Source organism: Ceratotherium simum, chromosome X (assembly GCF_057802395.1).
Source record: "Ceratotherium simum simum isolate JZ-2026a chromosome X, ASM5780239v1, whole genome shotgun sequence".
Classification (NCBI taxonomy): domain Eukaryota; kingdom Metazoa; phylum Chordata; class Mammalia; order Perissodactyla; family Rhinocerotidae; genus Ceratotherium; species Ceratotherium simum.
Window position 1 is genome coordinate 113383057 of NC_141940.1, and position 26945 is coordinate 113410001.

The window sequence follows — 26945 nt, forward strand, 5'->3', positions numbered from 1 at the left end:
TAAAAAAAGATTAGAGGCAGGAAGTCAGAGCATGGTAGGGTGGACCCATTAGGGAACCAGGCTCCTTAGATCTTGCTCCTCAGATATCCTCTGCACATGGCTTCTGCCTCATGGTCCAAGATGGGCGTTTGTGCCCTAGCCATCGTGTTTACATTCTAGCCTTTCCTTTAAAGATTCCTGGAATTTACATATGACAGACACTTCAGCAACACTGGTCAAAATTTAGTCTCATGGCCATGCCTGGCTGCAGGGAGGCTGGGAAGTAGATTCTTCAACCTCGATACTCATTTGCCTGGTCAAAAATCAAATATCAAAGAGCTAAAATTTTTTTGTTGTGGTAAAATATACACATCATAAATTTTACCATTTTAATCATTTTTAAGTGTACAATTCATTGGCATTAAGTACATTCACAATGTTGTGCAACCATCACCCCTTATCCACTTCCAGAACTTTATCTTCTCACACAGAAACTCTGTACCAACTAAACAGTAATTCCCCCATCCCCCCTGCCCCTCAGCCCCTGATAACCTCTATTCTTTCCATCTCTGTGAATTTGCCTATTCTAGATACCTCATATATATAAGTAGAATCATACATTAATTGTCCTTTTGTGTCTGGCTTGTTTCGCTTAGCATAATGTTTTCGTCCATGTTGTATCATGTGTCAGAATTCCATTTTTTTAAGGGGCCGGCCCTGTGGCTTGGTGGTTAAGTGCGCGCGCTGCGATGCTGGTGGCCCGGGTTTGGATCCCGGGTGCGCATCGAGGCACCGCTTCTCCATTCATCCTGAGGCCGAGTCCCACATACAGCAACTAGAAGGATGTGCAGCTACGACATACAACTATCCACTGGGGCTTTGGGGGGAAAAATAAAATAAATAAAATCTTTAAAAAAAAAATTTTTATTCCTTTATAAGGCTAAATAATATTTCATCATATGGATATGCCACATTTCGTTTGTCCATTTTTCTCTCGAGGGACATTTGGGTTGTTTCCATCTTTTGGCTATTGTGAATAATGCTGCTGTGAACATTGGTGTTGTCATCTTTTTGATAGCCACCCTAGTGGGTATAAAGTAGTATCTCATTGTAGTTTTGATTTGCATTTCCCTGATAACTAATGATGTTGAGCATCTTTTCATGTGCTTATTGTGTGTCTTCTTTGGAGAAATACCTATTCAAATCCTTTGCCCATTTTTAAATTGGATTATTATCCTTTTATTATTGAAGTGTAAGAGCTCTTTATGTATTCTGTATACCACTCCCTTATTAGATATGTGCTTTGCAAGGAGGATTTTTCAAAGTCCGTTGTTTTGTTTATAGAAGTAGTAGTATATGCTAAATGCTAAACGTTTGGAAAAATATAATAAAGTGTAAAAACAAAAATATAAGGCATTCTTAATTCACCACTCAGAGATGACCACTGTTATTATTTAGTACATTTCCTTGCATTTATTTTTTATGGGCATATATATATATTTTAAATAATTGAAATTATCCTTAATATATGGCTTTGCACCCTACTCTTTTGACTTACTATCATATCATGAGCATTTTGATAGAACATGGGGGTTTTTAACATTTCAAAAAACCCTGAGTGGCTATTTCATGTCAGGTCCCGGGGTCAGAGCTGGGGCCACAAAATGAACCAGCCACAGTGCCTCCTGTGCAGGGATCGCTGCTTTCTGGGTGAGACAGGCAGGTGCACCAGCTGTTACAAACACGAGGGATACATGTGAGGACCCCAAAGTGCTGCATGTGCACAGAGCAGCAGTATCTAGTCCACTTCAGGGGGTTCTGGGGAAGCCTTCCTGGAGCAGGTGCAAATGGAGCTAAATCTTGAAGTTGATCTAAGTTAGAAGGAAATTACAACAGAAGAAACTGCATGTGCGAATGTGTGGAAGCGGGAGAGAGTGTGATGTGTGCCAGGAATTGCATGTAGCTAGATGTTCCCGAAGCTCAGTGTGTGTGTTGGGGAGATTGGAGCGAAGCAACCAGGCGAGGCAGCAAGGCCAGAGCAGGAAGGGCCTTGGGGATCAGTGATATGGAGTGTGGATTTTGTCCTCATGTCAGTGGGGGACCTGTGGGAGGGACTGAAGCAGGGTCAAGGCAGTGAGCCATTTGTTCACCACAGAGCAGGAAGGGTGTGAGGAGCATCGTGGGGAGATGTGGGATGTGACAGGGAGAGGACTCCCCAAGGACTGTGGAAATGAGGCCCCAGCGTCAGAGGAGTAGCCCAAGGAAGGACCTCCCTCCCAGGTAGGGCTGCCTGGGAAGAGCCTTTGGTGGCCTCTGAACCTCGTGACAACAGGAGAGGGGAGCTGTCCTTTGCTCCTGTGGCCCAGCAGTATCAGAGGCCCTGGCTCTGCCAGTGGGAGGGCCTAAGCCAGTCACACACCTCGTCTCCCCAGTGCTTTCACCAGTAAGAGTCTGTCGGCAAGGGGTGACGGGTTCTGCCAAAGCTCGAGAGCAGTGATTCTCTTCCCTTAGAAAACACACATTCTCCTTATGGTTCCTGGTGGTACAGCCCTCAGGATGCCTGTCCTTGGACCCCAGATTGAGAACCCTGGTCCGGGGAATACTGTTTTTCCCCTATTGCTAACTTCCAACTTAGCTAAATAATGTTGGTTGAAAAATGAGAGTTTTAGCCCTGATAATTATCATTTGTAATTTTAGTGATTTGTAATTCTGTAATTTTAGTAGTGATAGATCATTGAGGTTTCTTGTTTTTGTTTTTTACTGCTATGCTGCTTTGTTTCTGAAGGGGTTAATTTGATTTCTCTTGTTTATTTGTTGGATAAAGGTAAACTAATAGAAAATTCTTATTTTTTCTCTTTCATTTTATTAGGAATGATCAGCAATCCAGTTTTTCAAGGTTGGAGAATACTCAAGTTGATGGATTCCAAAAACCTACATGTTTTATAGAATCCAATTTTAGAAAATTTATTCAGAAACCTTATATGGTAAGATTTCAGTTCAAAATGTTTCTTTTTTGTACATTCCATTCTCCTTATCACATATATCTATATGTACAGGGATTACCAATATTTTTCATGTTGGTAACTGTTCATTAAGTACATATTCTGATTCTGTTCTTCAACATTAAGATTCTGTTAAGGCTTACAGTTATTATGACTGAAGAAATGGTCATCTCTTATTTGATTCAGCAGGATTTTATTGCATTTATTATAGTATTAGCTTTCTTAAGATTTTTTGGGAACGGCTTTATTAAGGTATAATTTATGTAACATAAAATTCACCCATTTTAGGTATACATTTTAATGACTTTTCGTAAGTTTACCAAGATGTGTAACCATCATCATAATCCAGTTTTAGAAGATTTTCATGACCCCAGTAAGAGCCCTCATGCCTGTTATTCCCTGTTCCCACCCCCAGCTAACCACTAATCTACTTTCTGTTTCTAAAGATTTGCCTTTTCATAGGGCAGTTCACAATATGGCAGCTGGCTTCCAAAAGAGCAAGCAAGTGACAGCTAGAAAGATGGAAGCCAGAGTCTGTTTGTAACCTAATCTCAGAAGTGACATCTCATCACTTCTACCACACTCTGTTTGTAAGAAACAAGTCACTAGGTCCAGCCCACACTCAAAGGAAGGGGATGACATAGGGGCCTGGGTACTAGAAGGTGGGGATGATTAGGAGCTTGGTCAGAAGCTGCCTGGTACAGTCTTCCCACTGGCCCCCAATTATTCACATCCCTTCATATGCAAAATACACCTCCTCCCTCCAAAGGTCCCCAAAAGTCTCACCTTATTACATGTATCTTTATGTACTTTTTCAAATTTATAGAGTATAAATTCAAGATGACTACTATGAAAAGAGTTTTATGAAAAAAGATAAATAAATAAAATTATTAAAAAAAAAAGGGCCAGCCCCGTGGCTTAGTGGTTAAGTGTGCACGCTCCGCTACTGGCGGACTGGGTTCGGATCCCGGGCGCGCACCGATGCACCGCTTCTCCAGCCATGCTGAGGCCACGGCCCACATACAGCAACTAGAAGGATGTGCAGCTATGACATACAACTATCTACTGGGGCTTTGGGGGAAAAAAGTAAATAAATAAAATTATGAAAAGGGTTTTATAAGACTTTTTTTTTTAACTGGGGAGAGAGATAAAGGTGTGAAAGAGGAAGATTTGTGACAAGTACAGACTCCATAGCAAATCGAATAAATAGAAGGTTATAAGACTATTGATTTTGGAAAAAAGAAACTGTCTTCAGAACGGGACCCATCTTTTCTGTTCCTATCAAAGGATTCAGGTTCTCTGTAGTTACAGTCTTTTTTTATTGTTGTTTTTGTTTTGTTTCTTTTTTTTTTGCTGAGGAAGATTCACCCTGAGCTAACATCTGCTGCCAATCTTCCTCTTTTTTTGCTTGAGGAAGATTAGCCCTGAGCTAACATCTGTGCCAATCTCCTTCTATTTTGTATGTGACTTGCCACCACAGCATGGCTGACAGGTGGTGTAGGTCGGCACCCGGGATCCAAACCCATGAACCTGGGCCACCAAAGCAGAGTGTACCAAACTTTAACCACTAGGCCACGGGGCCGGCCCCTGTGGTTACAGTCTTAATACTCTGACTTCTGATACTTTCCTGGTCATGGCAGGAGCATCTACTCAAATCAGTTATCTGAGTCAGCAAAACCCACCTTCTGCAGCCTTGAGAATTTGTTTTCTTCTTAGGCAGCAGGAACTCTTTAGCAACTCCTGATGATAATAGGTGTGTTTCTCTTCTGGATGCCTGAATACATACTAGATTTATAGTCCATTTTCTAAAAGTCACCCACTGTGTTATATAGGAGTATTTTTTTACACTTCTCACATTCGTGAATTAAACTAGCCCCTCACAAACTAGCATGGAAGGAAGATGTGTATATAGTCCTACAGCTAGGCTACATAATATACGTTTTGTGTTCTTAATCCTATACATTTAAAACGTGTTTTTTAAATGGTAAAATGAACTTTTAAAAATAAGCTTTAAAGTGTATTAACCCATACTAATACTTTTTTTCATACAGAATTATCAAACTATGCAGAGAAAAGACATTACTCACAAACCTTTTGGAGTTGAGGGAAACCATGAAAACACAAGAGGCTTTAGAAGACCTTTTAAGGTATTGAGTGTTATTTTCCATTTAACTCCAGCGTTGAGTTTATGCTTTGAACATAATGTTATAAGTGTTAGTAAATTAAAAGCTGTTTTGTGATATTTCTTTTTTTGTGTGTGTGAGGAAGATCAGCCCTGAGCTAACATCCATGCTAATCCTCCTCTTTTTGCTGAGGAAGACTGGCTCTGAGCTAACATCTATTGCCAATCCTCCTCCTTTTGTTTTCCCCAAAGCCCCAGTAGATGGTTGTACGTCGTAGTTGCACATCCTTCTAGTTGCTGTACGTGGGACGTGGCCTCAGCATGGCCGGAGAAGCAGTGTGTAGGTGCGCGCCCAGGATCCGAACCCCGGCCGCCAGTAGTGGAGCGCGCGTAGTTAACTGCTAAGCCACGGGGCTGGCCCTGTGATATTTCAAATAGTAACTATAAACTAGTATTTCTTGACCTTTATAGTTAACTGTAATCAGTTTAATGATGATCCCTTTCCTCAGGACTTGATTTCCAAATATATTTTGCCAGTGGAACCCTTTTTTCACATATTACATGGAAACACAAAAATATAAAACAGATACAAATGGAGTGGCTCTAGATGGGAGGTAGGCAAGGTCCTAGACCCTCCCTTTTAGCCTGCTCCTTTCTCTCTCAGATGTAAGTGCATAGCTACAGAGCCTTCTCCAGGATTCACAGATTAAGAAACCCTGCCCATAGACACGCAACCCTCAGAGGCCTTCTGGATCATCAGAGAAAGGTCCTGGTCCAACAAGTTTTAACAAAGCATATTTCATCACATTCTCATTTGTACAGCTATGTCTGATGTAAGTGATAGTTTTCATCAACCAACATGTTTGATTATGCAGAACACCTCATCCCCCAAACATGGAATGAGAATTAAAGTGCAAAGTATTATATTTCTCTCTCCTTGCTCTCAGAAGTTGAGGTGTTTTTAAATTCATTTTGACTGAATTTCCTGCTTATGATAGGTAGTTATTTATATTTTTGACTCTACAGTGTCTCTTTCCCATCCCTGCTAAAAGGAAAGGAAAAGAGTCTGGGCTTTTTTGTGTGAAAGTAGCAGGCAGGCTGGATAGAGTCATTAGCTCATGAGGAGGAAGTCAGTATGAGCAGAAAGGTAGTGTAAACTATCCCCACACCATAGACTAGGAGGGTAGTTGAGTGAGCTTCTGTTAGTACGTGGCTTCTTGAGAATCAGACTTTCTAGATGTTGAAAGATTTTTTCCACTGAGAGTAACAGAATTTTAGGCATTGTGTAGATAACATTTTTAGCCAATGGTTCATGTACCTAAAAACATGTGTGAATTAGGTTTTCAAAAATAGCTATGGCCATAGAATATATGAACATGTTTTATACCATCTTTTAATCTCTTGAGTAATGAGGCATAAAATCAACTGAAAATGTGACGTGTGAATAACTTAGAGACAGTGTAGGTGGGCTTTCAGATATAAGTGCTTCCTACATGTTGCTCTTCTCGTTGGTCAGATACAGTTGATTGTAGTATTTTTCTAAGACTGTTATAAGATCTATTTCCTGTTACCCTTTCTCCTCAAGGGAAAATTCTTTAACATTAATTATTAAAAAATGGTTTTAAAAATATGTGCAGTAAACTTTCCTCTTGACCAATCATTTAAAGCTGTGTAATGTTATATGGTTGTTTAGAAATTCACAATTCTTTATAGTAAAATAGGGGGAAGAAATAATCCTTCCTAAGAAAAGGAGCTATGTCATTAAAATTTACTTTTTGCATGCACTGGACTAATTCAAAGCCAGATAGTAATCACCTTATTAGATACGTAAAAGTGGACAATGTAAATCTCAAGATTAGCTCTGATGTATCAAGTTTGTGCATATAGTTTTAACAAAATTATAGTGTCTCATTATAATTCTATTTTACCTGAAATGTTTTGTAGCCTTAAGAAAATAATTGGAAAATAGGCCTGGCATAAATATTTTTTTATAAATGTATGTGCTTCATTATACATGACATACCCATTTATTAATTAATTGTGGAAAGAAGAATCTACTTAGTTTTTATAATTACTCCATTGTAATATACTTTTTGTACATTTCTCATATGGAAAACACACAAATATTCATTGTCCTCTTACGTCTATTGTAATACTGGGCAGTATGCAGGTCAGGAAATAGTCTTTTTAAGTATAACTCTTACCTTGAAAATATTTGCTATAATGGGATTTTTATGGTAAAGAAAGATTGGTTCAAATGTGCTAACAGAAATAAAGTTAAGAGAGTTTTTGATTCTTAAATAGATGTTGATACTTAATGTCTTCCTCTCCCTCCCCAACTTGGGATTTGATATATTTCACTATGAATCATAAGGATAATTTTAGCTCATTAGAGGTTTTGAAAGTTGTATTTTTCTCAGCATGATAAATTTTAAGAATTTTAAAAAAATTTAACTTAGTTTTAAAAATTGGTTTTATAAAATATTTTTTAAAAAATTATTATTATATAGAATAAACTAGGAAGCTTGTTTAAGGAAATCATACTTTATTACCATCATTAACCTTTTCCCTTTTAATATCTGTAGTGCCTAGAATTAAGAGCAGCTCTAAGTGTCAGATATTTTTCCATTTCTTATAAAGTAGATTTGGAAGCTGTAGTTTTAACATTCAATTATTTTTTCCTTTACAGACCAACTTTAGAGGTGGCAGATTCCAGCCCCATTATAAATCAGGCCTAGTACAGAAGAGCTTGTGCATTCAGGCTAAATATCAGCATTTACGGTTCGCTGGCCCAAGGGGATTTATCACTAATAAATTCAGAGAAAAATTACTGAGGAAAAAAAAGGTTAGTTGGATTATGATCATTTAAAAATGTTGAATGACTTTTGAACTCCTAAATTATTTATTTTTTTATTTAATTTTGACTTAAGAAACAGCTTAGATTTCAAAAATGTTCTTATTGTATGATAGTTGAAGAAAAACTTCAAGGAGTAATGGTAACAGTTGTGAGGCTGTTTAATCTTAAAATGCTTTAGCTATTATACCTCAGATACTTTGAACATGCCAGCTGTTTGAACTTTTTACTTTAGAATTTCTGTTATATGGTTAATCTTTGAAGTGGAAATTCAGGTAAAGACTTTTAACTGACATATTTTAGGCTTATACAGTGTGAATTATCTAAGTACCAAAAAATATTGAACTGACTCTATAAAAAGGGTACATAATTGCAAAATACACCAACTTTTCTTCTTTCCCCATTCATATATGTTTTTAAATTGTGATAAAATATATATAACATAAAATTTGCCATTTTAACCATCTTTCAGTATACAGTTCAGTGGCATTAATTACATTCACAATGCTGTGCAACTATCACCACTATATGCTAATTCTTAATGAAAGTTTCTTTTTTTTTATTATTTTATTTTATTTTATTTTATTTTTGTGAGGAAGATCAGCCCTGTGCTAACATCTGCCAATCCTCCTCTTTTTTTGCTGAGGAAGACTGGCCCTGGGCTAACATCCGTGCCCATCTTCCTCCACCCCATATGGGACGCTGCCACAGCATGGCTTGACAAGTGGTGCGTTGGTGTGTGCCCGGGATCCGAACCAACGAACCCCGGGCCACCGCAGCGGAGCGTGCACACCTAACTGCTTGCGCCACCGGGCTGGCCCCAATAAAAGTTTCTTGATAATTTGAATTACGTACTCTTTTAGTTGTGGATTGATTTTACTTAAATTTGCCATGTTGGTATTTGAAAATGCAGCATAAATATGATCTAAAATTAACTTCTACATATTATATTTTAAATGAAAACAATGGCATTACATCAGTTCAGTGAGGCATGTTTGTCAATTTTTTGACTCATTTTTGTTAATAATTTTGGGTTAATCTTTTCTTCTGAGAAATGTATGTATATCTAGTGTTCCTATAAAATAGTCCAACTGTGATTTTATAAATTGTCTCACCTTAAATGTTTTCTTAAATATTCATGCTTGTGAAGCCTTTACTTTGAGCTTGCTTAGTGATTTTAGTAAAACTTATTTTTTGAAAGATGGACCGGTAGAATGGAGTTGACAACTGATTTTTTGAAGTTTTAGAGTTAAGTAGAGTATCTTCTGTAACCTCTCCCACCCCCCAATTTTAACTGAGTACCTGAGAAGAGGTTTCTAATTTCACCTGTATGTCACTCTTGGTGTTCTGAAAGCCATCTCTTCTTTAAAAACGTGAGTGTAGGGCCGGCCCCGTGGCTTGGTGGTTGAGTGAGCGCGCTCCACTGCTGGCGACCCGGGTTCGGATCCCGGGCGCGCACCGACGCGCTGCTTCTCCGGCCATGCTGAGGCCGCGTCCCACATACAGCAGCTAGAAGGATGTGCAGCTGTGACACACAGCTATCTACTGGGGCTTTGGGGGGAAAAAAAATAAAAAAATAAAAACGTGAGTGTAATGGGAATCACTTTCCCCTCTCATACACCTCTCTACTGTTGGATTGAGGTGCTGCTTCTCTTCTTGTCTCATGTGGCAAGTTTCTTTGCAGCAAATCTTCTAGGCATTTGTCCGCATTCACAGGTGGCAGCCTGACAGTTCTCAGGGAAGCTGGGCATTGATTTCCACTCGAGGAGGAAGGCTGAGGCAAGCCTTTTCCTCAATTGCAAGGTTGAGTTTAAGGTACATGTGTGTTTCTCTTGTTAGCTCTGTGCTGAACTTTGAGTGTTAGCTTCATTTAACTCCATTTTTACCTCTATGTTTTAGATGATTTGGGGCTCCTGAGTGCTTATGTGACTGCCTGTCTCAGCCTGCAGTTTCTGTATACTCATTGAACTTGCTCCATTTCATCATTCTTTTCTTTGCCTCAGCTTGCCCAATTCCTGCTGACCACTCAGTTCTTCCAGACCGCATTGCCTACCAGCCTCACTTAACAGCAAATAGAAACCAGACATCAAGCCTTCATCTTAGGACTTAAGAAGTGTGTCCTAGAAGGAGCCACAACCTGCTATGGGTCTCCAATCTTTAGGGCCTAGGCTTTTTGTATCATCTAAAATATAGCAGTTATAGTTAGGGTCCAGGGCAGATCATGGCCTTGCCTTCCTATTGCTTTTCACTGCCATCTGAGTGCTTTAGAAGTAGTCCCCACACACTGGATGTTTAAAAAATCAGTGTCTACTACTCTTTTTCTTAGGCCTACCATTCTGGATGCTACTTCATATACTTTGTATTACAGCTATTTGACATGGGCTTTTCCAGTCTGGCTACTGTCAGTACCTGCAAGCAAGCCATAGCCAGGCTTTTTATAGATCTGTGTTTGAACAAGGCCCAACTCTACGAAATGAAATCAGGTCCCCTACTGTTAGCACCCTACTTAACAGTTGGGCTCCACACTCTGCTAACCTGTGGGGAAAGGAATGAGGCATTGCAGCTGCTCTGTTTCTGCCAAGGTCTGAACTAAGGCGCTTAAGGCTTACTTGGCCTTTGAGCTGTCCCGTAGTATTGTGCTACTCTGGAACCCCATTCCATGTCTATAAACTGATAACAGACCTCGTACTCCATTTTACCTTGGCCTTCGTGCCCTAAAGAAGAGATGAAGGCCTGGAGTCATTGGTTTCTTCCGATGCTGCTTACTTCCCTTTCCTTTAAATTAGGGACACTTTTGTTCAAATGAGGTTACTGGGTGTGAGGTACCATGTATATCACTTTTCATCCCAAGCTTCAGCATTGGAGGGAAATTTGAAGGTCCTGCCCTGGAGATAAACCTTAGTCTGGGCAGCATCTGTGCACTTTGGCTTTTTCCCTTTCTAGGGAGTTCATTATTTTCATTATTAGACCACCACCTAGATTAATTAAGGATGCATGATTAATTAATCTAGGTGCCCTGGAACTTCTTGAGCCTGAAATCAGATAGGAACCTACATATTCCCACATGCCTCAAAGTCCACCAGGAAGGTTTAGATGGATCTTGTCTAGACTCCTCACTCCCCTGCCATATTGAAATGCCTAGGCTGATCATTCATGGCTTGAAGGTCTTGTGATGCTCCTCTGTAGTAAAGTCTGGTTACTGTGCCTTCAGACTGTGCTTCCTGTCTCCAACACCAAACAGCCTCAGGGAGGGGTGAGGGAGATCCAGATGTGCTCCTAATACATCCTCTTGTCCACTTCCCAGAACGATCGTGGCTTCCCTGAAACTGCATTGGCTCCCCAACTGCCTACAAAGTAATAAGATTCCCAAGTAGTATTAGGAAAGTACAGAACTGAAATTCTTCCTCCTCATTCATCATGTACTTGTCTTATTAATCCCATTCTGGCACCAAGATTCTCTTTTATTGTGCTTCTTCTCTTGGATTCTGTGCTTGGGCTGAAAGATGAGGGGATGAGAGGAATGTCTGTTACCACCTGGAATAAGGATCATCTTTTATCCGCTGTCATTCACAAGTGCCCCCATTAAATATTCTCTGTTCATCGCAGAAAGTTTTCAGAAACTCTTGAGGGTCTGTCTATGTACCAGAATAGGACAAATAACGTAGTGAGAATTCATGAAGCCACCTCTGGGAATATTGCCTCTGAAGAACTGTTAGCAGTTGTGCATTCGGTCAGGAAGACATGGAGTTCCTTAGCCTCATGGATTCTCCAGCAGTCCTCTGGTGGCTGTCAGCTGGGTGCCTACCAGAGCTCTCTGCACACGGAGAGGAAGGGGAGAAAGGAGAGCATAAAGACGCAGCAGGAGAGAAGTTAGAGACCAGGATTCAAGGATTTTGGGGTTGAAAAAAACCTTGAAAGTCATGGAGTACAAAGATAGAACAAGAACCAAGATCAGATGAATCAAACAAGAATCTGTTATACGCCTGCTGTGTCCCTTGAGCTGAAGTGTGCCGGGGTGCAAAAGAAGGGTTGTGTGGGGGCATCATTGCCTTTAAACATTGATGATCTGGAGCCTCCAGTTTCACTACCTACCTCTCTGACTTCTCTGTCTTATTTGGTGGTTTCTCTTCATGCATGCATGCTTAAAAAATGTAAGTTAAGCATTCCCTAGCATTATAGTCTTTATCCTCTTTGTTTGTTCCTCCTACTTGCCTTGATTGCCCTCACCTCTTCTCAAGGTTTCAGCCGTCACCTCTGGTGATGTCTTCAGCCCTGACTACTCTCCAGAGCTCCACGTTTTCAGCTGCCTCCCAGACACCCTCACATGGATGTCCTGAAGGCGCCTCAAATTCAGTATGTTCAAAGTCAAACTTGTACAGACACATGCTACAGCATGGGTGACCCTTAAAAACATGATGCTAAGTAGCAGAAGCCAGTCACAAAAGACCACATATCATGTGATTCTGTCTATATGAAATGTTCAGAATAAACCAAGCCATAGAGACGGAAAGTAGATCAGTGGTTGCCAGGAACTGCTGGGGGATTAGAGGAAAATGGAGGGGGCTGGTTGTGACTGCTAACACATATGGGGGGTTTTTTGGAGTGGGAAAAATATTCTAAAACTGGTTGCGGTGACTGATGGTTGCACGACTCTGTGGCTGTACTAAAAAACCATTGAATTGTACACTTTAAATGGGTAGGCTGTATGGTATGTGAATTTATCTCAGTAAAGCTGTTAAAAGTAAAATCCAACTTGCTCTCCTTCCCAGACCACTGGTTTCTCCTCATGATCCATAGCTCTTGCAGGGCCGGCCCCGTGGCTTGGTGGTTGAGTGAGCGCGCTCCACTGCTGGCGACCCGGGTTCGGATCCCGGGCTCGCACCGACGCGCTGCTTCTCCGGCCATGCTGAGGCCGCGTCCCACATACAGCAACTAGAAGGATGTGCAGCTATGACACACAGCTATCTACTGGGGCTTTGGGGGGAAAAAATAAATAAATAAAATCATAGCTCTTGCAGTTAGCCAGCCACGCTAGAAACTTGTCCTCCTAATCTTCCCAGTTCTCCTGCCAACTCCAATTGTTCCAAGTCTTCTTATTTCTATCACTCATGCATTACTCCATTCAATTCATTCACTTGAATGGCTGCATATTATTCCACTCTATGGATGTGTTGTTTATTTCAGTGTTCCTCAAACATTTTTTGCTTATATACCCTACAATTTTGAAAAATTATCTACCTCCTTGTACATTTTTAGGTTGGTATCTAATATTTTTTATCATAAGTTTACATTGTTATAAGGGATATAATTTCTGGCATATTATAAATAGAGAGTCTTAAATAAAACTGTTACATCATTCTTTTAAATCTCTTAGTGGAACCTGCACACCACAAGAATTTGATAACTAACATCACCCATTTTTAAAAATATGCAAACAGGCTCTTTTAACAGTGAGAAATTTTACATCATTCCTTTTTTTGCCTTGAATTTGGATTCCATTGTATTTCCCCTATAGACTTTTGTCTTTGAAAGTCTTTTATTGATCGCCAAATCAAATTTGACACATAATGTTAATAGATTTTTGTGACTATTAGGTATTAAGTATTTCCTCTGGATTGAGTTAACATTACAGGTGATCAAATAGCATAAATATATTACAGATTTTGTTAAGTATCGATTAGACAAAAGAAGTTTTATTGGAAATGCATTTCTCTTTTCACTTAGTTCACGTATTCATAGATAAATATTACTTATTGCTAGTAGAATAATGCAGTGTTCAAGTATACATTCTAATTCTATTTTTTCTTTTTATAGATGTAAGTCCTGAGAAACCTTGTTTATATGATTATATAGATGAGAAAGAAAGGACTTTTATTATAGCAATGACACTCGGTTCTTTGAACTCACTCTGAATTATAGGCCAAAAAATCACTAAGTAATCTCTCATCAAAAAGTATTTTGAATGTTCTTGCACTGACAACTCGATTTTGTCCCCCTTCAATTTTATTAAATAAAAGCAAAGAATTGGAAAGCATCTGACTTGCAGAAGTATGCTATTTATTACTAGCTGCTAGGGTTGGTTCACTTTCTTGACAACCATCACCAATATTTCTGATTGCCCCTTTTTGTGGATCTCCAGGTAATGCAAAGTGCTAAGATGCAGGATGAGAAAGTGTATCTTTTTTGTATAAAGTGAGAGGTAGGGAACCAGCCTTAACCAGTTGTACAGGCAGGTTAATTTTGGAAAGCAAACATTGGGAATTTGAAGATCTACAAATTAATTCCCTCCAAACTATCTGTACCCACATACTCCTTGGAAAGTCTTCATATACCCACAGGAGTATACGTACCCCAGTTTGATGCTTGCTGACTTCCTTAACCAAGCCTCTGTTGATGACTTCTGGATAGCTTACAGGTTTTCATTATTTTCTGCCACACCAGTGGGCGTGTTGATATTTTGGTACCTTGCCATAGTGCTCCTTTTACTCCTTTCTGCTCTCACCAGAAGTGCGTGAAAGGGCCTGTTTACCTACGCTCTAGCCAGCGCTCCACATTGTCAGTCTTTATCTGTTGTTGTCAGTCTAATAGCAGAAAATAGTTCTCATTTGCTTTTCTTTGATTATTAATGATGTGAGCATACTTTTTGTGTGTCTATTGGCCATTTGTATTTCTTCCCCCAATTTCCTTATTTCTATGCTTGCCAGTGTTTCTGTTGAGCAATGACACTTTTTCTTATTAATTTGTAAGAGCTTTTGCTTTACTGAGGGTATTAACCTGTCATACATTTTCCTGGTATTTATTTTGTGTTTGTCAGCTGTTTATGGTGGCTTTTATTATATTTTTTATTATTTTTTTAATTAATTAATTAATTTTTTTTTGTGAGGAAGATCAGCCCTGTGCTAACATCCGTGCTAATCCTCCTCTTTTTGCTGAGGAAGACCGGCTCTGAGCTAACATCTATTGCCAATCCTCCTTTTTTTCCCCAAAGCCCCAGTGGACAGTTGTATGTCATAGTTGCACATCCTTCTAGTTGCTGTATGTGGGACGCGGCCTCAGCATGGCCGGAGAAGCGGTGCGTCGGTGCGCACCTGGGATCTGAACCTGGGCCGCCAGTAGCGGAGCGCGCGCACTTAACCGCTAAGCCACGGGGCCGGCCCTATGGTGGCTTTTATATTACAGAACTTGTAAATGTTCGTGAATCTGTCAAGTTTGTCCTATATGGCTTCTAGATTTCATATCATGCCTTATGCTTATAAAAATTCCTTACTGTGTTTCCTTTAAGTGGTTTTATGGTTAATTTTTTAAACACATAAATACTTATTCCATATAGAATTTATTTTTATGATACAATGTGAAGTCGGGATCTAATTTTTTTCCCAATAGATAGTTTTTCTAACACTGTTTGTTGAATAATTTGTCCTTTTCCCACTGATTGAAAATGCCACCTTTCCTGCATGCTACACTCTTATGTATTCCTGGTCTATTTTCAGAATCTTTGGAGCCTCTAACTTGTTTACATTCCTCCTGTGATTTGCTTATTCTGTCCCCTCACTGCTAGCACAGTTACTGTCCTGAAACACAGATTGAATCATATCACTCTTGTGAATTGAATCATATCACCTTTCAAGGATTCTGTTGCCCATGAAAAAAGAGACCAGACTTGTTAGCCAGGTCCAGCCCTAAGCTACCTTTCTAACCACATTTCTCCATGGACTCTCTGCTTTTTGGAGCATAACATATGTTTTCATGTATTCATCTCTTTGTTCCTGCTGTTCTCTTGGCTAGGAATAGCCCCCCGATCCCCATTCTTTTCTTATTAAACCCTGCTTTCCTTTGAAGACCCACTGTAGAGCCTTACTAAAGCCCCTTCTTTAGCTCTTGTTTCATTTGGTCTCTATTCTCTAAACAGAAGGTTGCTGTTTACCTTCCTATTTCCCCAAATAGATGATCGACTCGAGAATAGAGGGTGCCTCATCAGATGCGTAGCCCGTCTTTAGAAAATGCTTGTTGAATGGAATCAAATCTAATCATATATATATATATATACACACACACACACACACACACACACTCACACATCCATACATCCTTAGCTCTAAAAAGTTAGTGAACAGCAGCCATTGTGTCAGGGGTCCCCAAGACCACCCCCAGGTTCGGTGATTGGCTAGGAGGACTCAGAGGACTCAGCATGTGGTGGTACTCGGGCTGTGATGTGTTACAGCAGAAGGCTGCGCAACACAGTCAGCACAGGGAATTGGCGTGCGGACCAAGTCCAGAGGACACCAGGTGCCAGTTTCCAAGAGTCCTCTCCCAGTGGAGGCACACAAGACTTTCTTAATTCCCTCAGCAACGAGTTGTGACAACACGTGTGAAATGTTGCCAACCAGGGAAACTCACTAGAGACTCAGTGTCCAGGGTTTCTGTTGGGGGCTGGTCATGTAGGCACCCCCTGCCAGGCACGTACCCAAACTCCAGACTCTCAGAAGGAAAGCAGGTGTTCAGTATAGACCATATTGTTTGGGCAGTTTAGATGCTCATCAATGGTGGGAACCCTCCTGAAACCTAAGTTCCCGGATACTAGCCAAGGGCCAGCCTTGTAAGGAAGCCTTTCCAAGGACAGCAGTCAGGCCTGCTATGTTAACTCTTTTCTGCACAACCATATTTTTGAAAAGCTTAATTTCACAGATGATAAATGTCTAAAGAGAGGAAGAAAAGATCAATATATTAGGAATGGTCAGGGAATGTATGCTAAGTACTTTTATGTCTACTCTTCACAGAGGAGGTAGCTTGTAAGCTGAGGCATGCAGAAGAGCAGGACACAGAAGGGGCTACAGCCAAAGATCCACATTTGGCAGGAGAATGTAGACTTGGGTAACGATAAGGGTGTGCAAATTATGGAGGGCCGGGAAAGCTGGGTAGAATCTTGCGGATGTGATGTGGTAGCAGCAGGACATCTTCCTAGACTGAGAAGGAGAAAGTGGTATTTGAGGATGGTCGCTTGGTGAGCACTGGGTAGGCAGGCTTCAGGGGAGGAGACGAGATGCAGGAAGACCAACAAGGGAACATTTGCAATGACCCAAGTGTCAAGTTATGAAAACCTAGACGAGGGTGGTGCTCGTATGTCTAGTTCACCATTCTGCTTAAAATAAGTTTTCAAATAATTGGAAGAATGGAGGGATCAATCTGAGAGATGGTGTGGAAGAAGCTGTGTCAAGGTGAATGTGATTCAGAATAATCATACATTTCTATAAACAAGATATTTAAGTTGAAAAAAATTTTAAGAATTATTAGTTTCCTTTTCCGTTTAAAGTTGTTAGTAGGCAACAGATATTTTATTTGAAGATCAATGTATATAATTTTTATATTATATGAGTAAAGAAATAGGATGCAATGAAGTTCTACCTCTATTTAAAGGAATGATGTTGACAAAAATATATATGCGTGTATTTTGAACATTTTATTAACCAAAATAGAAGAATAAGAATTTTCTATCAGCATTGCTTTTGTTTGGAGTTAAACGTTTCCATACTAATATAAATGCCAAGAAATAAATTGACTTTTAAATTTCTTTCAGTTTTAATAATGTATGATCCTAGTAAAAGGTAAGGATATATATATATTAATAAATTTTTTTAATGTCCCAGAAAAACATGCCATTCTACCATTTTTGCTCTTTTGTTAGTTGCATGGTTTTATGTCCAGTTTGTGGTTGGTAATTTAATATTTTGCATAGCATCCAGTATAGAATCCACGTTCATTACCCTTTGATCATAGTTTATTGTTCTTGTGAATTCCTTTTCCTGTGTTTTTTGATTCTCATATCTTTTTCTTGTAGGTAACCATCCAAAAGCAAGAAAGCTGTTTTCCTCCCTCTAACAGCTTTCTCTGCTGTTATCAGCCGAGCTAGAAGAGCCCATATAGTTTTAGAATTAGATAGCATATGATGACAAAGATAAAATTCCAGTTTGAGGTTATGTGTGTGTCACGTCAGGCTCCGTACTTGAGGGACTAGGGGTTAAGAGTCTTGATTTTTGGCCGGGTGTTCCCAGTGAAACTCACCCAAATAGCAGAAAGCCGTTTTCATCAACTTACTGATACTAGCGTATCAAGTGCCATATATTTGCTTTGTCCTACTGACTTATCATTTGATATCCACTTTGACGTGTTCTGTTGTTACTTTGTGTCTTTGGGGTTCCACATACCCTTGTGGGGATCTTGAATGCAAGTAGTACTATATAAATTAAAATATTTTGAAAATTGCAGTGTGAACAAAACTCTAGCTCAGATGTTATAACTGACGCTTCTTTTGAAGTCTGTATTTCTTTTGTTTTCTCTCAATAGGAATATGCAAACATTGCCACAGCAGTCTAATCTGGAATTGTTACAAACGGAAGCAACACTACAGGATGATATTTGGGAGCATCTCTTTTTGTCAGGAGTTAGAATTGGCACTCAAGCACTAATACTGTAACTTTCTTGATAAAATAACTTTATTTTTCTGTAGTGGAATGCTGCAACTTTTTTACACTTAACGATTGCTTTTAAATTACAGTATTCAATTTAAAAGTTGTATTAAATACAGTTTCTTTTGCAAAAAGTCTCAAAAGGGCATTATTTGTTGATGCATTTTTCTCTGAGCATGGTTTCATAGAGAATTTAACTGAGTTATATCTAGACGTTTATATGTTGAAAGTTTTGCTTCTGTAATAAAAATGAACAACAAAAGTATCTGAATTGTATAGTGTCTGTACATGAACGAACTTGAAGCAGTGGCCTTATGGTAGCAAATTTTATACCAGATTTTTGTTTTTCTGATGACACTTTGGTTTCTAACTTGAAGTTTTCTTAAGTTTCTGAAGATTAAGGCCTATATAATTCATACATTTCATATGATGATATAAGAAGGTGAGAGAAAAGGTGCTTCAAATTTTCCATCAGGTAGTTATGAATGCACTGAATTTTTAGTAATTGGTTCATTCAGTTTTTTCCACAACTATTTGCTCTTTTCCAATTTCAAAAAGCTATTGTGGAAAATATGTAAAGATTTTGTAATCTATATTCCATCTTACTTTCCCTCAGGGCAAGCTTGTGCATATCATATTTTTAAAGGCTTTTTAAAAATTTGACAGACAAAATCTCATATTTGGAAGTTGTACTTTACTACTACAGCATTACACATTTTGCAAGCACATATTATAAAGTGTTTATTTTCAGTTCAGTTGTATTGAGTACTTACTATGTGTAAGATAAAATTGATGGGATTTTAAATGATATTTTAGGTCCCAATACCTTATTTCTTCGTTTTCTGTGTTCTGCTTAATAGTATATATACATTCCCAATTAAATTTTGTGAAATGTTTATTTGTAATGAAATAAAATATTGTTGCTCCTTCTGCTTGAAGAACTTACTTGCCAGTTTGTGTGGACATTATTTTAATTTCATATGAGAATTACAGCCCCAGGTACAACCCGTTGATGTTTAAAACACTGTTCTGCACTTACAAAGACAGAACTTTCTAAATCAAAATCTGGTAAGAAGTTGATTTTTCATGACTGGATTATGAAAAATCTTACTACAGACATTTAATTTTTTTTACATATCGTTAAAAGATAGGGCAGCCATTTCCTTAGTGAGTCAGCAATAAGGGTTGGGGGGAGAGCACTCGCAGTAAAATTGGGTAATAGATCGAGGTAGATGGCCTGTCTTATGCTGTGTACCGTCTCTACAGGTCTGGTTTCCCAAACATATTTAACATTCCACTTTTAGTAAGAAATGCATGCACACAGTAGTATGACAACTTTATATTGTGTTAGGTACTGATAACATCTGCCCTAAATTTTTAAATAATTTATTTAATTTATTCTCATATTCTGGGGGACAGTTATGAGCTTTGAATATTTAACCATTTGGTTAACAAATTCATTGTACAGATTCTGTGCTAAAATTACAGCAATGAACAAGAACGAGACACATGGAGCCTGCCTTTGTGGTACAAACAGTCTGATAGGGAAAATGGACATTAAACAGGGAAATGTAACTCGGTAAACAGCATTGACTGTCTAGCTCTATTTTTATTTATTGTAGTACTTAAGAGTAAGATGGTTGACTCAATATTAATCATCCCACAACTGATTTCCTCTTTAGGCATATTTGGATATACTTTTGGCACTGTCTCAAAATGCCAAGCATGTTATTTGCAAAATACCTGTTTGTAGCATGGATATATTCAGAAAACACTAAGTGCATAAGATCTAAAGCCTCAAAAGAAATGCTTACTTTATAATTTCGAGTATAAAATAAGGACAGGAACCATGTCTGTCTTGTTCACCATAGTAATCCCAGCTCCCAGCATCCTACTTGACACGTGGTAGGAACTGATTAAATATTTGTTGAATGAATGAGTAATGAATAGAATATGTTTATTAGGAACTAAATATCTAATTTTCATGTGGAGCTTAAACAAAAGGTTATCCATAGCATGTTTTTATTGACTGGAAAGAATTTGAATTCTTTAATGCAAAAGACTTGAGAAGTGATTTAGATAAGTCACATACCATTGCCTTCTCCCCTTCTTCCTCTGTGGAGGCACTTGCTGGGTGGCAGAGCAGCCTGGGGAAGCCAAAGCCTGCAGGATAAGATCCACCTTTGGGTCCAGTGAGCCCCGGTTCTGGACATTTAATGGGAACCCAGAAGAGAGGGGATACCAGGTTCCCCAAGCAAGTTCCAGTAAGAGGAATGGGTATGAGCTCTGAGTCCGTTAAAATACAGAACTAAGATGTTAAAGCTGAGGAATCATAGTTGTAGAATAGAATGTAAATGTTATAAATCTTCACAAAGAAAAATTAACATACATTGATCATTTGGGACATGGGGCTGGGAAAGTGGGACAAAAACTAAGAACTAACCACCTCATCTTTCATGGCTGGGTGTCATGTCAAGTTATATTGTCTAAGATTGTATTATGTAATAAACCTAGTGACTAACCTTAAGTTTTTCACTCTTTTTCTTGACCTTAACACAGTGGTTCTCAAAGTGTAGTCCTCAACCAGCGACATCAGCATCACCTGTGAACTTGTTAGAACTGCAAATTCTTGGCCGCACTCCAGACCTGCTGAATCAGAAACCCTGGAGGTGGGCCCAGCAGTCCATTTTAACAAACTCTCCAGAGGATTCTGATGCAGGCTCAAGGTTGAGAATCACTGGTTTACTTAGCTCTTTTAGGAACCAAGAGCCCTTATGGTGGAGAAACATTTACTTGAAGTTCAGCAGCCCCTTCAGTTTCATTTCTAATTTTTTTCTATAGCATTCAAATAAGTGTAAAACTTTTAAAAATAAAAAGTATAACAATTCCCACCATCAATCCTGTCTGTACATATGAATAGACAAGTCTGGAAACATGCCCACCCACTGTTAACACTGGTGATTTTTTAAGTGGTAGGATTACGAGTGACTCTGTGCTCTTCTGTATCGGTTGACTATAATGAACATTGTATCGTTTTTATAAAATAAAGTCATTCTTTTAAGAAAAAATGGTAAGGATATTTCATCTTGTCCATTGTAGATCTGTTACTAAAATCCACGTAAGTAAGCTTAACCTCCAAGGGCTGCCTACTTCACCTTAAGTCCAGAGGGGTTTTACTCCCTGCCATTCCTCCTCCCACATCAGAAAATGTGGGTACATTTATTTCAGTAGGTGTTGTGTTGACTTTTTAATAAAAATTATTGATTTATAATATTTAACATAATTACATGCATTTAAATTCATTTTACTGCTTTTTGTTAAAAAGAAAAAACTTTTTTCTCTAACAATGAAAAGTACATAGAATAGTATGTAAAAGGAAGAAAATTCACAATCACACTGCTTGTATATATTTAATGTAAACTAACATTTTGGTATTTTTCATTGGTCTTTTTTTTTTTGTCAGAAAGATCAGCCCTGAGCTAACATCTGTGCCAATCCTCCTGCTTTTTGCAGAGGAAGACCGGCCCTGGGCTAACATCTGTGCCCATCTTCCTCCACTGTATATGGGACACAGCCACAGCATGGCCCAACAAACAGTGCATTGGTGCGCGCCCGGGATCCGAACCCGGGCCGCCAGCAGCGGAGCGCGCGCACTTAACTGCTACACCATGGGTCCGGCCCCTCATTGGTCTTTTTTTCTGAGTTTTTTTTTGGAACTTGAGATAATATTTTGTATATGTATGTTCAGTCTTTGCAGGTAGTCGCATACATGTTTAAAACTTGTTTGCAGTTTGAATGACATTCAAGTTTACATGTTTTAGAGAGCAAGGGATAGAATCCCAGTCCCAGAAAACTGTAAAGGTCTATGAAATCCTGAATTATCATATTAAGGTTTAGAGGGCTTGTTTGTTTTTGCTGTACACATCATTTAAGATATTAAAAACTAGATTAAATTTTACAGATAATTTTCTAAAGTAGATTCTTACCTCAAATTCTGATCTCTTCTAATGATACTTAAAATAATATTTAGTAAAGAAGAAATTGACTTTAATGTTGAGAAGTTCTTGCTGATGACAATTTCTGCAAGAGATTGCAGGGAACACAGTGCTGATAACTTAGTGGTCTCTTAACAACTATGGTGAGAAAACACTGCCAAGAGGTTCCTCAAAAAGCTAAACGTAGAATGACCATATGACACAGCAATTCCATTCTTAGATTTATACTCAAATAATTAAAAACAGAGAGTCACATACTTGTACGTCAATGTTCATTGCAGCATCACTCACAATAGCCAAAATGGGGAAACAACCCAAGTGTCCATCAACAGGTGAATGGATAAACAAAATGTGGTCTATCCTTACAATGGGATCTTATTCAGCCATAAAAAGAAATGAAGTGCTGGGGCCGGCACCGTGGTGTAGTGGTTAAGTTTGGCATGCTCTGCTTTGGTGGCCTGGGTTTGCGGGTTCGGATCCCCGGTGCGGACCTACACCACTTGTCAGCCATGCTATGGCGGCAACCCACATACAAAATAGAAGAAGATTGGCACAGATGTTAGCTCAGGGACAATCTTCATCAACAACAACAACACAAAGAAATGAAGTGCTGACATATGCTGCAGCGTGCGCGAGCCTTGAAAACACTATGCTAAGTGAAGTAAGCCGGTCACAAAAGGACAAGTATAGGATTCCACTTATATGAAAGATCTAGAATAGGTTGGAAATCATTTTCTTTCTATTTTAAAAACACTTCTCCATTGCTTTGGCTCCCATTCCCATGTATGTGGACTGTTTTTCTTTTTAACCTCTGAAAGATTTAGGATTTTCTCTTTTTCTCTGATATTCTGAAATTTATCAGCCATGGGTCTTTTTGGTATGGATCTTTTATTCATTGTACTGAGCTCCTGGTGGGCCTCTTCCATCTGGAGACTTAGGTCCTTCCATTCTATGATAATTTTCTCCCTTCTACCTTCTCTCTCTTCTGAAGCTCTGTCCATACCTCCCAACCCTCAGGGCGGCACTTGACTATCTGGGCTTTTTTCGCTTGTTTACTCTTCTCATCCCCTTTGCTACTTTTTTAATTCATTTTTGTATCTTCCATACCAGCTGTTTTGGTGTTTGTTAAATTCAATTACTTCTTTTCTCTTCCCTTGGTTTCCCCTACCTCGCCTTCTCCCCTGGACCTCTCTCCTCCATCTCCTCTGAGGCCTCTTGCCCTCTGTCTGCCCTCTTGTGCTGGTGTCCCTGAGAGCCCAGTTCCTGGCTCTCTTCTCTCCCTCTACATTTTTCTTGGATGATTTAATTTAGATTTTAAATTTTGATTAAAATTTAAACAGCTTTTTGATACCACGTGTTCATAAATGTTTAAAAAAAAAGTTTTCTCCACCCCTGACCTCTCTCCCTGAGCTCTACACACTTATTTCCATTTGTCATGTAGAAATTTCCACCTGAATGCCCTACAACTATCTCAAACTCATCCTGTCTGAAATTGAACTGAACCCCAAAAGTGTTCTTCTTCTGTTCATGATCTCAGTTAACAGCCCCCTAATTCACAGAGAGGCACAGAATCCAGGCAGTCCTCTCAGATTCTGCTTTTTCCAATTTTTGAAAGAAATTCATCCTTGAATGACCAGCCATCACTTGATCTCACCTTTATCCCATCTGATCTTTGTAAATATTCAGTGTGGTATGCAGGGCGGGGAGCTAGTAACATTGCCACAACTTGGAGATTACCTGAAGCTCTCGTGGTTAAATGACTTTCCCAAAGTTACGTAGTTAATGAGTGGTGGGACTGACAGCCAAGCCTTCAGACTCAGACTCGTCTGTTCTGACCATAAAACTAACAGCTCACGTTATTCTTAGTTATGGGACTAAGCACTTACTTTGTGTCAGGCAACATTCTAGCACTCTGCATATATTAACTTATTTCATCTTCACAGAAACCCTATGAGGTAGGTACCACTATTGTCTCCATTATACAGATGAGGAAACTGAGGCACAGCAGAGGTAAGTAACTTGCCTCAGGTCACCAGCTAATAAGTGCCAGAGCTGAGATTCAGCCCCAGGCAGAGTTCCATAAAGTCAGGTTCATTAAGTCATGATTTATACGTAGTAAAATTCACCCTTTTTAGGCATACAGTTCAATAAGTGTTGACAAACCTATACAGTCATGTAACCACTACTACAGCCAAAATACAGAATATTTTTATTGCCCCAAAATGTTCCTCTGTGCCCCTTTGTGAGCAGTCCCCTCTCCCACCCCAAACAAACAAGGATGTGTTTTCTATCCCTATAATTCTGCCTTTTCCAGAATGCCATATAAATGGAATCATGCGGTATGTAGCTGTTGTGTCTGGCTTCTTTCACTTAACATAATGCTTTTAAGCTTTGTCCCTGTTGTTGCATATATCTCACTGATTCATTCCTCTTTATTGCTAAGTAGTATCCTGTTGTCTGGATGTACCATAATTTCCTTCACCATTCACTACTTGATGGACAGTTGTTGCTTTTACCTTTTGGCAATTATGAATCAAGTACAGAGCTTTATGTGGGCATATCTTTGTGTTTCACTTGGGTAAATACCTAGGAGTCAGACTGCCGGGTCGTGTGGTAAGTAGATGTCTAACTTAGTAAGAAGTGACCAAGCCATTGTCCTAAGTCGCTGTATCACTTGACACTCTTACCAGCGGCGTTATGAGAGTTCCAGTGGCTCCACGTCCTTGTCAGCTTCACTTATTTCATTTGTTTTTAGCCATTCTAGTAGTTGTGAAGTGGCATCTCATTGTGCTCTGTGCATTTCCCTAATGATTAATGCTGTTGGGCATCTTTTCACGCGCTTATTTGCCAGCACTCTTACTCACTCAGCTAGCCTCCCTCCCAGCAGAGTGGACCAGACCACTTGAAGTTCCCTCAAATGTGCCACGCTCTCCTGCCTGTATACGTGTACACATGCTCTTTCTGGTTTCCATTGTCCCAAATGCCCTTTCCCTGTATCTGCCTAGTTAATTGCTTCATACCTGACCCTTAAGACTCAGATTGGTCGCTTTCCCAACCCAGCCTTACTGGGTTAACTGCCCCTCCTCTGGGCTCCCAGAATACCTAAACACACCCCTGCTTAAGCCCTTAAGCGCACTGAAAAGGGACCACAGCCTGTTTCCCTCTTACCTCCATCTAGCTCCATGCCTGACATATAGGAGTAGCTCAAAAAATACTTGTTGAATGACTAAAGGCCTCCATATTGACCACAACCTTGTAGTGGCTTCTCGGTACCCAGAGAAAAAATGTACAAATTCTAGCACCTGGCTTATGAAATACTTGAAGAGAAAGGCAGGAAGGTGGGCTGCTTTTCAGGTTTCCACTTACCCAAACTTATCTCCTAGGAGCTCTCCCAGGAGCCCTCTGTTTTACCATTTCCGGAAGATGAGGGGATGAAGCATGAAGGGAACCATCCGACTCAGGGCATCTGGTTGGTGCCAGGTGTTAGGTGCTAGGTGGTAAGTTGTCTCACTGGTCACCCTCAGTGGGCTTTCTCCTGACTCCAAGCTTTGGCTTCTTTGTTCTCCGCCCCACCCCCACCCCTGGCCTCTTCCCTCCTTGCCACTAGTCCAAGTTCTATCTATTTTTCCAGGTGGGCCTTTCTATCAATATTTTAGTCTACCTTTCCCCTCATCAGATTCTTAACGTCTGAAGAACAGACATCTTGTAATTTCCCTTACACTGCTAGGCTTGGAGGCTACCAGCCATAGAACAGTCCTCGGTAAATGTTATAGGTGTTAAAAAGAGCAAGGAAATCTAGAGAAATTTATTTTTTTCCTCGTAGATCAGTATTGGCAGTGGGAAACAATTTTTTATTGTTTTCGAGAAGACAAAGTGTGGTGGTATGGTTATTTTTTATCTCCACCAAAGTTAGAAACAAATGACATCATACATTTCAACCAATTGTCTGTCTCTCTCAAAATTTTTTTTGGAAATAATTTCAAACTTACAGAAAAGTTGCAAGAATAGTACAAGGAACATCCATATACCATTTACCCAGATTCACCTATTAACATTTTCCATTTGCTTTATCATTTGTTCTGTGTGTGTGTATGCATACATATGCACACATATTTTTTAAATCATTTAAGAGTAAGTTTCATACATCATACCCATTTACCTCTAAGTGAGTATTGCCTAAGAACAGAGACATTCTCTTACACAACCATTATAAATGGAACCATCAGAAAATTTAACATTGATTGAGTAATTTTATCTTGTTTTTGGTCCATATTCTGAGTGTGTTAGTTTCCTATTGCTACTATAACAAATTACCACAGACTTAGTGATTTTAAACAACGCAAATTTATTCTCTTATAGTTGTGAGGTCACAAGTCCGAAATGGGTCTCATTGGGCTAAAGTCGAGGTGTCGGCTGGGGTGCATTCCTGGCCAGGACACTATATAAGTAATGTGTTCCTCTCAGGGTGTCACATCCATGTCCATCTGCCTCTCATTGGTGATCTTAATTTCCACCACCTGGTCAAGGAGT

The 26945-nt window shown here is 39.4% G+C and overlaps 1 protein-coding gene across 7 annotated transcripts in view; it reads left to right on the plus strand.

Annotated features, from left to right (window-relative positions):
* Window positions 1–19393, plus strand: part of BCLAF3 (BCLAF1 and THRAP3 family member 3) — a 62021-nt gene extending 42628 nt beyond the window's left edge. For 5 of the 7 annotated variants that reach the window (XM_014791145.2, XM_087427570.1, XM_087427573.1 and 2 more), the window contains 4 exons: window positions 2849–2963; window positions 5033–5128; window positions 7793–7948; window positions 18299–19389. In XM_014791145.2, the coding sequence (XP_014646631.2) occupies window positions 2849–2963; window positions 5033–5128; window positions 7793–7948; window positions 18299–18328 (397 nt within the window). In that variant the 3' untranslated portion in view covers window positions 18329–19389. Of the gene's footprint in view, window positions 1–2848; window positions 2964–5032; window positions 5129–7792; window positions 7949–18298 lie in introns of all 7 variants that reach the window. The other 2 variants (XM_087427574.1, XM_087427575.1) reach the window with 2 other exon arrangements.
* Window positions 19394–26945: the final 7552 nt, after the last annotated feature.